Below are 17719 nucleotides of genomic sequence, written 5' to 3'. Positions count from 1 at the left end.
AATCAGTTTGATTGTCAGTCCGAACACAAATATTACCGTTTCTTCAGAAAAGTAGGATAAAAATGAGATAAGTTTGCTTTGCAGAGCCAAAAGTAAAGTGGAAAGAAAGTTGGATTTGGGATATGCTTCTGTAATGGTGCAGTATAATTTTCCCTCTGACTTTCCAGATAAGATAAAGCCGGCTGCAGTTTTTTGCCTCTTCCCTTTGTGTAAACACTTTCAAATTGAAATTCATTTCACACAGGAACTTAGTGACATCATGGAATATAACTCTATGCCAAAATATTCACCTCACCGCACATCAGAGCACGCATAATGCACTGTCTGCAATATGAATTTAAGAGTTAGGCGATTATTACCTTCTTTTCAAGTGGCTATTTGTCAATCTGATGCCCCGAGTATCACTCTCTAGAGAGAAATAGCACAGGAAATAATTACTACCAAATATAACAGTTGGGCAAACACACTTCCAGAGGTTGTTCAGAATAATAACATGTCTAAATCAAGCGGCAGTCTAAATAGTTATGTCAGTCTTTGTATTCTGTTCTATAGATTTTGAAGAGAAACACTACTATTTTAGGGCTTTACGGGAGTTTTTTGGATGTTGGACTTGTTCTATATGAAAATTATTAACTCAATGTGACACAGTCTTTGTTTGGAGCCTCTTAAAGTCAGGGTCACAGCAGACTCAACTAAGGGCTCAGGATTTAATCCTTTTTAGGAGTAAAACAAGGTGACTTCCAAGAGGATTCATTCTACAAGTAAGATTATGCTTTCGGTGAGGATATTGTGTCTTGTTTTCCTACTGAACCACATTTTAAGACTAATGACAAGTGTCAAAGTGCAGTTGTATTTTGTTCTTTAAACATTCCTACAAGTATTTTTGTGGCTCTGTGCACAAGAAAAACCCCCCAAAAGATATATAAATCACATACAGCTGAATATACAGATCGCTTTTATTTCTTGAAAATATACTTTTTTATTACCCATAGCTGTTTTACCCCCTATCAAGCAGTCATGTCAACTTCAATCAGAGATTGTGCTAGTTCTGATTTCTGAAAAGCAGTCGCTGCAGTCACTTTGAAATCATCAAGTCGGCCACAGCGCTGCTGTGTCTTATCTGCCATGATACTGGTGAGCAATTCTGGCTTTAAGAGGCTTTTCTCTCCTCAAAGCAGTCACAATTTACTCTGTGTCTCTATCGTGGGTGCCTAAGAGATTTGACATGCCACTTAGAGGATTTTTTTTTAATCATGCTTGAGTAATACCATCCACGCCAGTGCCATTGCAGTACCTTTGCTGTGGCATCATATAAAACAAGATTCTATAATTGACACTTCCTGTTTACACCCTCCTTGGTCAAAACAAAAGGATCTCATCTGACTATGCATTCGCCCATATCTGCCTTTCAAACATACAGCCCAGTACATTCAAGTACAGGAGCAAAATCAGCATCATACAAAAGAAAAGACAAGTACAGGAATTTCAAGAAAGGTGTGGGTTGATTTTTTTATGCTAATGAAGTTTTTACTTCCCCCTTCATTAGCATAGAAATAGCAGCACTTCACTTGTGAGCAGTTGCTGGCTTCATTATCTCCTGTTGCTGTTGTACACTTGACGGGCTGTCTGATAAATCTCAGCGTGCCCTCACAGTGAAAATTACTGGGGTGCTCCATCTGTCCACCCCGCCTGTATATGTAGAGGTGGGTCAGATCCCATTTAATTCAATGCCAAATTTAACTCATATTACGCAATAAGAAAAAAAAACACATACAGTAGCACTTACAGGGCATAAAAGAGCCAAATGTTCCACAGCTGAGGAGACAAATGTCGAGAACTTAGCACTAAGAATAATTTAGCATTCCTCATTGTTGTATCTAACAGCATGAAATCACTTGGTTAGTGTAATTGTTATTTATTTTACCCTAGGTTCTTTTGTAGTTTTGAGGCATGTATAAGATTGTCTTATTGTAGCTTAGAAGTGCAATACATAAAATAACTTATTCTAGAAGGGATCCCTGCTGTTTTGCAGCTGTTTCAAGTCTTTCATTTCCTCAACTTTTAATCTTTTAATCCATGTAAAGCAGAAACATGTGTCACTCCAAGAGACAATCTGTTATTAAACAACCAACCAATTTTGAATGTTTGGGCGATTGTGGCTCAAGAGTTGGGAGTTCGCCTTGTAATCGGAAGGTTGCCGGTTCGAGCCCTGGCTTGGTCATTGTGTCCTTGGGCAAGACACTTCACCCGTTGCCTACTGGTGGTGGTCAGAGGGCCCGGTGGCACCAGTGTCCGACTCGAACAAAACTTTGTAAAACTTCCTGGGGATGGTCATATTTACATGCTGGTGCTCATTACCAATGAGGTTCTTTGCAATATCAATCCAGCTCTGCTCTAAATAAGAAGAATACATTAAAATAAAATAATAAAAACATTAAAAAGACCTGCTACACTATCAAGGTATAGGCATTAGTTACTATAGGCATATCCTACAGGAAACCAAGTGCTAATGCACTTGAGTATTTAAACAGGTTTCTGTTATGGGACGGGTCATTCTAGGGATGCCTGGCAATTGTGTGATTCTGACCCACTCAGAAAGAAAACAAGTCTAATGAAAAGCAACTTAATTGTGTCAGGGCCAACTCATTAGTATGATAAGTTTAAAAACAGTTCCTTACAGCAGAGTACACTGACAGCATAATGGTGTACTGTTGATTAATTTAGGAATGTCTACAAAATAGATCTGTCCTAAATACCTTAAATAGTGTATCTTTGGGCGACCGTGGCTCAGGGGGTTGGGAATCGCATCTGTAACCGGAAGGTCGCCGGTTCGATCCCTGGGCTCTCTGTCCTGGTCGTTGTGTCCCTGGGCAAGACACTTTACCCTACTTGCCTACTGGTGTTGGCCAGAGGGACCGATGGTGCGATATGGCAGCCTTGCTTCTGTCAGTCTGCCCCAGGACAGCTGTGGCTACAACCGTAGCTTGGCTCCACCAGTGTATGAATGTGAGAGTGAATGAATAGTGGTATTGTAAAGCGCTTTGGGTGCCTTGAAAAGCGCTATATAAATCCAATCTATTATTATTATTATTGTTAATTAAAGAAATGTGAATAGTTCTGAAAAATACACTATAGAGTATGCTGAATGCTATGGATGACCAAGGACAGTATAACTTTGCATTATGTGAAAAATTACAAAAAATAGCAACAAAGAGATCACATATATTCAAATGCTTGAATTTCATCACCACATTTATACTAAAATCTGCTTTGTGTTGTGAAACCTAAAGTGCTTAAGTGCAGGGATGTTTGTTCAAGCACTCTGTGACACCACTTTGAGTGTCACGCTCATAGTTTGAGTTACCGTAATGGGCCTTAAGCTCTGTTAGACACCACAGATAAGACTCTCTCAGACCCTGCCTGACACACACACACACACACACACACACACACACACACACACACACACACACACACACACACAAAGCTCTTCTTGCTGGTGAAAGATTCATTAGTGTGAGGATGCAAAGATCAGCAGGATTGAAGTGGAAGTTGCTTCATATTTAACAGTCTTGGGGAGAGAGCCAAGTCTTGTGGTCTGATAGTATGCAATTTTCATCAAAGTAATGGGAGATGATGTCTTAGATGCTCAGAGTACTGGGCTGGAGGAAAATCAGGCATTTCATTGCCCTGCTTTAAGCGCTTACTATTTACTTTTATGATTGTTTCCTTGTCTATAAAAATTATACAGGATATCCATCTCTCCCAGGCAAAGACTAGACAGTAGCGAGCTGACAATCCAAAAACTGCGATAGAATCAAATTTGTGTTCTACAAAAGGAAAAAAAAGACCCAAACAATGTTGCCAAAAACCCACTTAGGTAAGTTAATCTCAATAATAGTTGCAAATAATCACAACTCAGCATATTTGTTTGTGTTCTTTAACAGTCACTGTTCAGCTTTCTTTTCACCTTTTGCTTAATTTCACTCCATGTTTGGTTAAAGGCAGGCTCACAGTGAGCACCACTGAAACCTTTATCACAACAAGCTTTATTAATAATTCAATAATTATATTTCTATGTATATCCAGATGCCTTCAGAATGATATAACTCATGTATGTCCGTGGCGTTATAACAGAATACGTTACAAAATTAATCAATTCAAATTGGTAATAAGAAATAATTTGTTAATTAGTATCTATTTGTTGTAGAACTGTTTGCTAGCATCAAATTAACATGCTATGAAAGTTTAACAACTTATCAAATAATATGATATGTAGTATTGTAATATTATAAATGGTGGTTATTATGAAGTGTTACTTGGAAAACTGCTGCTTTTAAGCACTAAGGCTCTGCTGAAAAGTCAGGGGCCTTATGGAGAGACAAACAGATGGTAAGAATGGAAAGTGTGGCTGGTTCTGACAGATGCTGTCAAAAGTTGGGGAATTGTGTATGAAATGTTCACCCAAATGTGGTCACTTCCACAAGTAATGTCAGTTCTCCTGAACCTGCCTAAAAAGATGTTGCTTCAGCTGACACAATAAGAATGGCGTTTGACATTGACAGGTTAAGATTGCTTATGTTCATCTTGCAACTGTCTTGCTTTACGCTCTCAAGAGACCACGTTTGACCCAGTTAAAGTGTACTTGTCTTGTGCAGAAGACTAGCTGCAGAAGACAGTCAGACTTTGGGAGAAAGATCTGGTATAACAAGCCTAATTAATATTTCAACCCTTGGTCCTTACCAGACAAAATGGCATGATGAGTGAAAAGATGGTGTCTGTATCTACACGAGTGTAGATCCTAAGCTTTTATTCAAGGGGTGAAAGAAATTATTATAAAGTGATAAACTGGAATCATTGTTAAACACTGCCTGAAGTCTGGATCTCCTGAACATGACCAAAGAATGGATTTCCTCATTTGTGATGCTTTGCCCTGCCTTTAGTGCAGCCGTCTTCAGTTGCTGTTTGTTTTTTTTCTCCACCAAATAAAATCAATGCAGCTGCTTCTGTGATCCATGGTCACTGGAATCCATGCAATTCATCCATGGTCATATCCTCATATAAGGATCCCAAATGCCACATTTCCTTCAATTCCAGAACTTTTATCTCCATAATTATTGAAGAAATAATGGAATCCTCTGCAACTGTCCATTAAGCTTTTGAGTGTCAAATTATATTTTGTCCCATGAAAAGTGGGGATGTACAGGGATGTATAGGGAGTACAGCCATTTGTGCTGTACTCTCAAATTACAGCTAAGAATCTACACTTGTGTTTTAACAAATTATCTATCTGTTTAGTTACTCCTTTAACCACAACCACTTCTTATAATTTTTTCTAAGTGCCTCTTACTTAAAGCAAGTATGTAAAATTTTTAAATGTTCACCAGATCAGTCATATTATCCAAAAACAGGCTATAAATCACATTTGAAATGACATCAGGAGTTTAGTGAGATAATGAGGAACATTAATATTTTTATAGTCTAGGTTTTTGCTTTTTCCTGAGAAGTCATTTCCCATAAGACCATACCATTATTTGTCAGTATTTGAATGAATTCCTCTGTTCAATAGCAAAATGATGACTGTCATGTAACTCTCCAGAAACCCGTATCAATTTTTATTTACTTTTATTTTACTTTTTTGCTTGTTTTTGTGTGTTTTTGCCTTTTGGACTCAAGCACTACTGATTTTAAAGTGCATCAACCTTGAAAAAGTCATGTTTTCTATGCAGACATCATTTCAGGTGGTAGCGATATGGATTGCTCTACTACAGGGGTGCTCACACTTTTTCCGCATGTGAGCTACTTATAAAATGACCAAGTCAAAATGATCTACCCACTACAAAAATCCAAAACATATACTTATTTATAAATATATTGAGGATTCTTTATATCTACAATGTATATACATGCATAACCGCAATATCCAATATTTCACAACACAATTAACTATGTAAATTTTTTGTCATTACCTGAGTTTACTCTGATGACTTGCACTGAATTGGATCAGCCAGGGATGCATAGTCCGGACAGTAGCTGCTGACGGCCAGGTTTAAGAGAAAAAACCGAGAGCTAAAAATTGGAGTTAACTCGCTGACTAGCTTGTCAGTTTTACTACACTTCGCACCGCTGTTTGCGCATGCGCAGCGACCTAAGCGTCAGAAAAAATCTGCTGTCATCTGACTGGCTTCCCTGTATCAATCAAGTGACGGGATGGATGATAGGCTGGCATCTATTTTTTTAATGCCATGCGATCTACCAATACTACCTTTGCGATCGACTGGTCGATCGCGATCGACGTATTGAGCACCCCTGCTCTACTACCTCCAGAGAAAACCTTTTCATCTCTGACTGTCCGTCTTGTTTTCCTTCCTCTATCTCAGAATTGCTTTGGCTCTGTTTGCAGTGGGTCACTTCACTGAAACATCATTGTTGATCATGTGCAGGTCTCATAGTATTAAATCCCAAATCTACCTTCTGAACTGCAACTACTTCTCACTCTGAGGTGGTCTGTGTATTTCTGTACAGACATCAGTGGTATTCTTGTTTGAAGGTCCAACATCTGAGACCTCAGAAAGATTGGTAAAAGCTGTGTATTTATTTATTTATTTAGTGTCATAACATATTCTGATCCTAACAATACTATGCAAGTATGATGGTATCCAGTTACTGTACATATGAACACTTAAAAACTTAAATTACACAGTGCATCAGATTTATTATCTATTTTAATCTAAATAGAACTCTAACTTACAAAATGAACAACCATGCAATATTAAATATGACCTACGTTTTGGAAAAATGAGAAACTTTTGTTTGTTTTATCCTGTAATAAATTAAATTGAACATAAATACACAAATAAAATATATGTTTAAATATGAAATAAACATATATGTATTAGAACTACTAGGTTTTGAAGAATTTCAAGAACCTATTTGCTCATGTGTTTTTAACCCCAAGTTTATATTTCTGTTTTCCTCTGCAGGATATCTCCAAAGTTCAGAGAATTGTCACTGCCAGTAAATCACCCATGAACGTCAGTGTCATAAGGAGAGAGAATGGTGGAGCCAAAGAGTGCCAGATGGAAAAGGTGAGCCTTTAGAGTAATTAAAATACAGTGGCCTCTCCAATCTGACTTTCAATTGTTCACTAAATTCATACTCAAGTCCCTCATCAAAAGTCAAAGAACTCGCTTTTGCTCCAATTGTCCTTAGTGGGTTCATGAATTACAAAATCTTATAGAAGGTCTGCAACAAGTTTCAACTAAATGATGCATCTTTAGTTAGGAGTTTTGGTGTAGCTCAGCAGTAATTTGGTTTAATGAAATTAGACATTACTAAAGGAACACCATGTGCTGCATGAAGACTAATAACACAGTTTTACATTGCTTTGGAGATTGAAGGTGACCTATTATGTTTTTCTTTGTTATCGGTCCTACATGCTTAACTCACTTGACTCTTTATAGCTCCATCCCTTCAGTCTAGATTACCTTTTTTATCCAGTCCAAATGAGATCCCAATATCCTCGTAGATCTTAGTGACATGGATCAGTGAGTCGATCCATGTCACAGGGATGACTCACTGCTGATGTCATCCCTGTACAGGATGTAGCTGATGACTGATGATCACTCCACTTCTACTTTTAGCAATATGCTGGGTTAGGGGATTGAAGCCAATGCAGAACAGTAGTGTTAACAGTGCATCACTTTGGTGTATTCCACTCTTGATTATGACTTCTGTGATTGCCAGTGGTCTTCCACAGCCCCGCTGAGTTCCTGTTGAACATCAGTAGTGTACTACTAGTGTTGCCTTGTGCCAAGCAATATCGATGTGTGGCGTATTGAGTCATAGGCTTTCTAAGCTATGCTCATTTGTTGACTAAAATGACTTCTCGGTTTGGTTCCTGTGATGGTTTAGAAGAGCTTTCATGTTGTGGAGAATCAGGTAATTGTAAGTTAGATGGCCCTTGTACCTTTGTGGGGATCCTTCATGATCAATGCTGTTTTGCCCTGTACTAACCAGCCCAGATGGGTACATGCTGTTATCAGCCCACTTATTGCCTTTATCCCTCAGTCACGGAGGTTTAGCTATGAGCACAGACGTCTGATCCACCTTCAGTTCAAACCTTCAATTCATAACAGGGAGTTTGTTTTGAGAAAGTTTGGTTCAATGCGTGCAAGGGAGCTAAAACAACTTGTTTCAGGCAGTGGATGAACTGAGCTAGTGCGGCAAGGCCCAGTAAAAAATCAATAAGGATTATTTTTATCTGTGAATCGTGCAAATCTTCTTGAATAGAGTCCCATATAAATGTGCATTTGTAAGAAGTCCATTTTAATGAGTTGAATAAACTGGCAGTATTGATTTGGTGCTTTTCTTTTTGTTTGTCATTTTAAACTGGATATTCATACTGAACTATGGGTCAATCAAAATGCAATTCTGAAATCATGATTTGGGCTGTAAGACATGTCTGTACATCGGTTTAAGTAAATTTAAGCAAATTAATGAATACAAAAATACCTTAAAGATTAATTGAGAAAGAAAATGTTTTTTGTTACATCCTTGAAACTCACTAACAAGGTAGTGCATTCATTTGACCTGTTATTGCATGGGAAAGTACTGTAGTTGCAGTGATCACAAAATTTGCACATTCACACTTCAAAGAGCTCTTCACTCAGAGCCTCATTGACACTTTGACAGCAGTTATTGAGGAAGGAGAGCGTGGAGCAGTCACTGACCTCTCCTGTTCAGATTTTTTTCATGAAGGACTTTGGTACCTCAGACAAGAGACTTGCTTCTCCAAGGTCCGGGCAACTGTGAGCAGTCAGCTATGAGGGAGGCTCCAAAAGACTGCTTCCAACAATGTCAAAATCAAGAGGCTCCGAAGAAGCAGAGGAAGTAAACAGAGCCTGTAAGGATTTTTGACAAGTGGCTATCAAGAACTATTACAGGCATAAGTTGATAGACTACAGGAGACAGGGGAATAGTGAGGAGTGCTGCCCTGGAAGGAAATTGCACTGTGTGGAAACTGTGTCAAAGAGATTGTTCCTTAATGAAATTGTGCCAAAAACAATGTTCACTGGCGTCTCATAATTGATTATATAATTTTGGCAGGGGCGTGAAAAGGGAGAAACATGCTGATACAGATAAGAGGAGACATATTTGAAACAGAGACTCGTGTTTGCCCATGATCATTGCTGCTTTTCCCCCTTGTCCTTTTCTCTCTGTGGGCGGGGAGGAAATGAAGAAAGACAATTTGTATGAGCATGTGTAGCTTGCAGTGTGTCCCTGGTTTGAAAATGAAATGTGATGGCCTTGCTATACTTTAACAAATTACCTATGTTTTATAGACAGGCTTGACATTCAGCTAATACAAAAAGTACTGCTGTCAGCGCTAATCTTGTTAAAATGACGTTAACTCCATAACTGCATTGATGCGGCAAATCTCCGTTAGCGAGTTAGCGTGGATCGTGCATGAGTGGGGCTGCAGGGCGTCATCGTGTTTACGAGCTAATCACGCTAACACGTTGACGCCATGCACCCCCATGCACGGGGAGCGCATTAATGCAGTTATGGCGTTAACGTCATTTTAACAAAATTAATGCTGGCAGCGCTAACAAAAACATCACAGTTGGTGTAAATAATTACTATTTTAGTACTTATTATAGATTACAACAATCATTCATTTTCAACAATCAGCAGCTTCAAATAACTGCTTTCTCTTTTTTAACAACCAAGCTCTTTATATTTTGAATAATAAAATGTTAATTGACTAATAAATAAATACTTTTAAACATTTAAAGTGCACATATAAGGCTACGTTTCTTTCATAATGAGAATAAGATAAGCAGCTTACTCTGCTTACTCTGTGGTTGTTGAAGTCAGTGATTCCTTGAAGCTTATTTGTAAAAATAAGAGGTTTATGAATTTGACTGATGTGAGTTTATTTATCTGTTTTCACTGAATACATAAAGCTGGGACACTGTACACTGCTACATCAGCTTATCACCCTATGTAATACAATATATCTGTCTGGGAAAGAGGTATATTTTTTTCATCATCATTTTAGTTACTGTAATGAAAAAATAAAGTTAGGCTGACTGGGTAAATAAAGTATTCCTCATCTCATCATCATCTCATATTGTCCTCATATTGTTCTCCTAGACTGGGAGTGACTGCTTCCAGAATCAGACGGAGGAATCAGCTCCAGAAAGCAGAAAGCTACCAGAGCAACAGCAGGTGTGTGTCACGGGATTTATATGAAAATATGAATTTATATGCTGACATATTTTTCATTAGTACAGTGAAGTTTTATGTTAGTTTATTTTATTGGTTTATCCATTTAAAAGTTAATTCATTCAATTTCAGTCCTAATGCCATTTTCTTTATATCGAAGGCATACGTGTTTAAAATTTGGTCAAAGACCAGTCAAGTCTTTTGCAAAATAACACAATTCTTAATATTTTGCCCTTGTGCACCATCACAGTGGTGTAGAGCAGCGGTCCCCAACCTTTTTGTGCCACGGACCGGTTTATGCCCGACAATATTTTCACGGACCGGCCTTTAAGGTGTCGCGGATAAATACAACAAAATAAAACTAGTACTGGTACCAAAAAAAGAAGATTTATTCATAACACACGTGAAAAGACCCAGGAAAACCAAGTTAACGATAAAAACGATAACAAAATAACGCTTTCACACCTGAGCCTCAACTCTCGCGGCCCGGTACCAAACGAGTCACGGACCGGTACCGGTCCGAGGCCCGGGGGTTGGGGACCGCTGGTGTAGAGAGCCCTATCACCCTCACCCTAAAAGCCAAGATGTGTTTGAAGTGCAAAAATTCAGCTTTAACAAAAGTACTGTATTAACTACAGTCATCTTTTTTTATCTAGAGTCTACCATTTTCAGAGGATATTGTTCAATTATGTCCAAATATTAATGAATCTGACTGTATACAATGCACTTTCATTTCACAATGCCTCTGTCAGTGCGCCCCAGGGTGGCTGTGGCTACAATGTGGCTTGCCATCACCAGTGTGTGAATGTGTGTGTGAATGGGTGGATGACTGGATTTGTAAAGCGCTTTGGGGTCCTTAGGGACTAGTAAAGCGCTATATAAATACAGGCCATTTACCATTTTACTAGCAAGTGAAATACATATATGATATAATTACATAGTTTATGACAAGATAGTGTAGCAGCTTTTACCCTGTCATAGCTTTTTGACAATAATTTTTGGATTATCCTGCAGTGTAATCAAACAGATGGCATGACAAGCCATTTTCAAACGACAATATGGAAAGAAAGGCAACACAGATGTAGCTGACACATTGTGACGACATCCTTCCTGACAACTACTAACTAAACAAACTGATTTAGCTCTGTATATAATGAAGTACATCCCAAAGACATCAAATGAAACACAGTTGATGATTCATCAAGACACAAGCGAGACACACAACATCTACATCACATTCCTAAAAAAGTGGAGAAAAAAAGCAACCAATCCATAAAAATCTATTATTCAGTGTGCCAATGTCACCTACAGTATGTGATATTCAATGTCCTGTCAAAGTCCATGCTTAACTGCCTCCCTCATCCTATTATTGAATTGAGTCACACCTGTTTGGTGGTGGCAGATGGTACAGCAAAACAATGCATCTCATTTCAATGCAGTGCAATACTGTGTAACTGAGCAACTGTCTTGCATTCCAAGTGGCAGCAATCCATTTTTAGACACGCAGAGTATTTGCAAACAAATACAAGAATATTGCAAAGGAGACAAATGGGCTTATTTGACTTCTCAGGTTTATTTTGTGCCAGAGAGATATTCTGTGAAAGTTTAACAAGTGTTTTCTTGTGTAGCAACGCTTTGGACTATGTCCCTGATTTATAGCATTATGAGATGTAATGCTATTTCGATTTCGATTTAATGTAGTGAACTTAATCTAGGATGTTACTTGTTAGGGGAGTCAGAAGAATTCCCCAAGGCAAAAAAATGTAACTGCAAAAAGAAATCCTTGTTAGGGCACAAAGTACATTTTTAATCCTAGTATTGTTTTCTTTGAAAAAGAAGAAATGCAGGAAAACAGTAGCAAGGTTTTCAGCCATCACCATCAGGTCGGTCTAATGACATTGTAAGACGTAATGGTTATATAGTTATGATCCTTCTTAGATCACTAATTGCGAAATTTTCATATTGTGTTGCAGTACCAAATGTACAATAGACTGTTTTCCTTCTGTCAGTTTTTATCCCTCTTGCACAGCACTTGCCATACATGGTGTAGTAAACAGTTTGATTAGTAGTAATTTGCATTCCAGTCTCAGTGGATCAATCTGCATTTAGGTGCTCCGTATTTCTGTCACTTCTCCACCTTCATTACGCGTTTTCATGTTCGATTTGTGGCAACTGAGAACCCAAGTGTCATTTCTCCTTATGTTCAGATGTTTTTGAAAGAAAAAGTATTTACAGTCTTGTACCTGTTGTGTTTGGTACAACGCCGCAGTAGTTATGAAAAAGAAAAACAAGGAAACACTTTAGGTGAGCTATATTGCACAATCCTTATCTATAGGGCGATAGTGGCTCAAAGTATTGGCAGGTCGTCTTGTAACCGGAAGGTTGCCGGTTCAAGCCCCGGCTCGGACAGTCTCTGTCTCTGGCAAGACACTTCACCTACCGCCTACTGGTGATGGCCAGAGCGGCCAATGGCGCGATATGCCAGCTGTAGCTACCTCCACCAGTGTATGAATGTGAGAGTGAATGAATTGTAAATTGTGTATAAATGCAATCTATTATTATTATTGACTTAGCCTCCTCTGGCAGACTGATATGGCCTCGTCATGCACAGAGTGACAGAGCAATATTTAAAAAAAATTGCAAAAGTGTGCCATTTAAACTTAATACAATGTATCTAAATTTCAGATTATGTTTAAACACATCAATAACTTCATTGAAAAAAAAAAGTTGGTTCATTTTCTTTTTCTTTTCTGTGTTCCTATAGGTCAAACATATAACTTCATACCATTTTAGCACATGTTGACATTCTTAAGCAACAGAGCATATTTCAGAAGTACCACAGCATGAGTAATGTTTGTGTCTGACATTCCTGAATTCATTAAAAATGTGCAAGTGGAAGCACGCCAGCTGGAATATAAAAATCACAAAGGGTGATAAGGAAATGATAAAAATCAAGTAAGGCAGCTATGCAGTCATTCAAATAAACAGCTACTGTTTATGATTCAAAGTGAGGAAAACATTAGCAAAAATATGTTTTAGGCTTCCAAAGAATTCCTTCTGCTTTCACCTAGTTTGCTAATAATGATGTTATTCAATCAGTGGTATGTGTTTAGTGGTGTGTTTTAAAGTATTATATAGCTACTGATTTTTCTGTTGGATGTATCTGTAGGCAAAAATAAATATCCATCCATCCATCCATCCATTCGCTTCCGCTTATCCTTTTCAGGGTCGCGGGGGGCGCTGGAGCCTATCCCAGCTGTCATAGGGCGAGAGGCGGGGTACAAGACAAAAATAAATAAATAAATAAAAATCTCACAATCTCCATGCAATGTAAATATATTGTCGTATGGTTGTTTATTATTAAGTACAGAGTCAGGATGAATCAGAATAAATTCAAAAAGGTGGAAACATTATTTCAGATTTTTTTTCTGTCCGTCAGCCATATTGTTGGCCACATTGGCTTTAAAGCAAAACTATGAATGTCTGCTTGTAGGGTGACATTCATAGTTCTGCTACTGACAAAGCTCTTGAAAGTTTTTCCAAAAATCGACCGTCAACTAAAACTACTGGATGTTCTTAAGAGAGTTCTTGGTGGTGAAAAATAAGATATACACAGTAAAAAATCCCAATCTTGACATCAAAGTGGGTGGAAAGAAATCACAAGAGTGCATTAAGTGAGGAATCATGCCTGCAGATGAACAGATGAAAGGAAGCATGATTGATTCTCATCCACTGGATCAGATATATGATTCTTTCAAAAGTGCTTTGAATCAAAGTTTGAAAAAAAAAAAAACTAAAATATTTATCTATCTGTCTATGAATACAATATGATAATTATGAAGAAGCATTTTTATGCATGCTATAAGTCTGTCAAAGCACCTCCAAAATGATTGGTTTGATGGCCAATTCTTGCATGCAGACAACCTGTTTCCACAAAAGCTCAGAGATCCATGCTAGCCACTGTACTACAGACAAAATGCCAGCTTACAGGCTCTTCTTGAAATGGTTTTTGCATAGTTCAGAGTTGGGCATTGGGTCATTGTCTTGTTGTAGCGGGAAATTGGTTGCAATCAAGTGGTGCTAACAGGGTATGACATGACATTGCAAAATGGAGTGGTAGCTTTTCTTGTTCAAGATCCCATTATCCCATCTCTTTGCTGGTAATCAATCTTGCAATTTATCACCAGCAGAGCAACACATTTCTCCACCATTCTTGACAGATGTCAAGCACACCTCCAGCATTTTTTCATTTCCTACTCTCAATCTTCTATTTGACCCAAACACCTTAAGCTTAGTCCATAACACTTTACCTCCTGCCCACTCTCTATGTTTTCCCCATCCTAATCTTCTCCTTTTATTAGCCATTCTCAGATATGGCATTTTCTATCCTAAGAGGCTGAACATGACTGGCTGAGGACGTGTGTTCTATTTTACAGCTAGAAGTCATCTGACAAAATTAATACACATAAGTCAAAATAATATCACAATGAGAAAATTAGAGACAAGAGAATGTTTTTCTTCTTTTTTTTTTCACACAATACACAGATTTAGACTAAATAACAGCATGCAAATATAATACAGTTCTGTTTAGTGTTTACTGCCACTAAACAGAATAGAACAGAACAATGCCTGTGGATGGAGAGCAAGAACAAAGCAGTATGCCCAGTTGTTTATCAAAAAAAGTTGCTAGATTTAACACTTAAAAAAAGTTGTCAAAGGATTCCTCAAGTCTAGGAACAAAGTCACTGAGTTGTCAAAAACTATGTGAACTGAAGCATGCTAATCACTCCTGTGAGTCAGGGGAACGTAAGATACCAAGCTGAGGTGCTTTTCATGTCCACATAAAAAAAAAAAAACCCTCTTTATCCCAAATTTAAAAACACTATGGAAACAAATACTTTGATATTCGTGTCTAAAATTGGCCAAACCCACTTTAACCAAGCATTAAAATATATGGTGATGGAACAAAAGAGTTTATTCTGATATTAGCATAGAACCCGAGCGTATATCATGGGTTCAGTTGAGTTGTGATTTGTATAACTGTGTCACTGTTACACAGTAAGTTGTACAATTGATTAATTCTTAATGTACTCTGCAGAGTTTTGACCTTCAGTTTTTCAGTGTAGCTGTGTTTCATGTGAGTAGCCTCTCTGTTTTGCAAGTAAAGACGATAAAGCCCGAGTACAAGTAAGCAGGCCTTGCGATCCAAATGTCGGAGACGATTCAGCCCTAATCTGCATATCAACAGTGGGAGCTGTTAATCAATCAATCAAACAATCCAGGATAAAAAGATACCAAAAAACCTACAAAAATTTGGGATTTTTTAGTAAAGGTTCCCAGTACCTATATGCAGGTTTAAACTGCAGGATACACTTTGAAGTTCTTTTGTTCACAAAAAAAGCATAAATATATGCCTTTGTGTGTGTGTGTGTGTGTGTGTGTGTGTGTGTGTGTGTGTGTGTGTGTGTGTGTGTGTGTGTGTGTGTGTGTGTGTGTGTGTGTTTGAATTTGCTGGTGCAACTTTACAAAAAAGCTCCCCAAATGCACTTTTTAGTGACTATGTAGCTGTGGATGTGACAACCAGCAATTACACTATGGTGAATTATTATGTTTGGGGAGGACGGGCTGATGCAGGCCAGTAGCTATCAGTCTTTCAAAGGCAACTGATGCAACTGTGGTAGCATATAAATAGGACAGATGCTAGACAGCATAAGGACTAGGACAAGTAGAGAGAAGCACTTTGAATATAGGAGCATAGCAGCAGTCATCATATGAAAGACTTGCCGTGTTTTACTGTTTAAATTTTCTTTGTATTTCATATAGATTTAGGAGGTATTTTCTGCTAAGATTACAAACCACCATATGCCTACTATTGAACACCATTGTGTCAGTCTTGCCTCATTATTGTTCTTTATCTTCTGAACCTAACAGGAAAAGAGCCAAGTGCAGAGTGGAAAATTCAACACAAAGCCCACACACGACAATGACGAGGCAGAGGGAGGCAGCAGCAAAAAGACAAAGCCCCATAAATACAACTGAGAGGACGGCATATCAACGGGAGCACAGATCTACTGCATTGCCTGAAGGATCTTTCTAAGAGCACATACTCGCACACTTCTACAAAACGCATGCACACACACACAGACACACACTCACTTTTTCGACACACATGCACACATGCGCATATCAGCATCGTTAGCAAGAGCTGAGACACTGGAATTGTCAACAAATTTCAAACTGTCATCTAAAAAAACCTCCATAGTAAAATGGCATGCGTTTAGAAATTTTTTTCAAAGGTAGCAATGGCACTGGTAACTTGTTTCATGATCGTTCATTTGTTGTTTACTTATCTGAGTTTTGTTCCGAGTGAGGACACTGCTTTCTAAATGTGTGATCTTTCTAGAAAATCCCTTTGCACTGGTGAGGTCTGACACTGTATCCTGTGATAAGTATATCAATTGACAAATAAAAAAGTACTCCTACCACTACTATTACTACTACTACTACTACCCAACTTAGAATATTGTTTGTCACTCATTGTAGCAAGGTTAATTTACTCCTCCACATTTTGAAATATAGAGGCTCAAGTTGGCTGGCCAACTGTTCAACATTTAATATTTCAGCACTCTTTCTGCCTTTAACACTCCAGAGGCAAAGAGCCAAAGACTCACAATGGGTCGTCTCCCTGAGAATGTGCCATGCACTGAGTAGTAACTCCTAGCTACATGTATCTGTGTTATCTGACCTTTCTGTGTCCTTTCAATAAACTGTAATTTTCAGTAAATGTGTGAAGAATAAATGGTTATTTGTGGGAAAGAAATTAGTGAGTATGTTTGTGATTAACGGCAGAAAATATTTCGTATTGCAAAGAAAGTTCCAGTTTCACGCCCTGTGAATATGAACTGCTCGAGGTCGTGGGAGACATCGGTTGATATATTTAATTGGTTATCGAAACAGTGTATGTACCTTTTGGATTATAAACATCTAATAATAAATATGAACATATTTATATCAAAAAAACGCACTTGAGGTTTTCTTCAAAGAAATCCTACAGCTTTATTACTCATAGCCAAAAAAAGGTTGTTTTTTTAAAGTAACTTTGCCATGGACAGTTATGTCTCAAGCACAAATGTGGCTGGGTAAAAATGGATTTAAATTCAATAAAGCTGTGCTTATGTTAAGCCTTAGTGATTTCACTTTCAATATAAAGCAGAAAATAGGGGAGGAGAAACAAGAAAATGAAAACAACTGAAAGTTGAAACAGCCAGAGTTACACAAAGAAGCTTGTAAACAAAGAGGAATAGTAGAATTAAGACGTGTAATATATATTTTATAAAAGCCACCGCCAACATCCCACTGTCTCATCAGTCATGGGATGCAGTGTCATTTTACAGTATCGACTATGGTATATCGCTGTCAGCATTTCAAAAGCTTCCACATGTTAAGCATCACTCTCAAATGCTCATACTATATTGTTAACTATAAAAGC

General features: G+C 38.0%; 1 protein-coding gene across 2 annotated transcripts in view; it reads left to right on the top strand.

The window, feature by feature from the left end:
• The window catches only part of luzp2 (leucine zipper protein 2), a 159279-nt gene extending 142090 nt beyond the window's left edge, over positions 1-17189 (top strand). Inside the window, exons 9-11 of one of the 2 annotated variants that reach the window (XM_082535652.1) lie at positions 6984-7088; positions 10159-10233; positions 16162-17189. In XM_082535652.1, coding sequence (XP_082391778.1) covers positions 6984-7088; positions 10159-10233; positions 16162-16269 — 288 coding nt within the window. In that variant the 3' untranslated portion in view covers positions 16270-17189. The remainder of the gene's footprint in view (positions 1-6983; positions 7089-10158; positions 10234-16161) is intronic. The other variant, XM_082535651.1, reaches the window with a different exon arrangement.
• The last annotated feature ends 530 nt before the right edge of the window (positions 17190-17719 follow it).

Source organism: Aulonocara stuartgranti (genome assembly GCF_965226115.1).
Source record: "Aulonocara stuartgranti genome assembly, chromosome: 1".
Classification (NCBI taxonomy): domain Eukaryota; kingdom Metazoa; phylum Chordata; class Actinopteri; order Cichliformes; family Cichlidae; genus Aulonocara; species Aulonocara stuartgranti.
The sequence above is the reverse complement of the archived record's forward strand: the minus strand, read 5'-3'. Positions and strand labels throughout refer to the sequence as shown.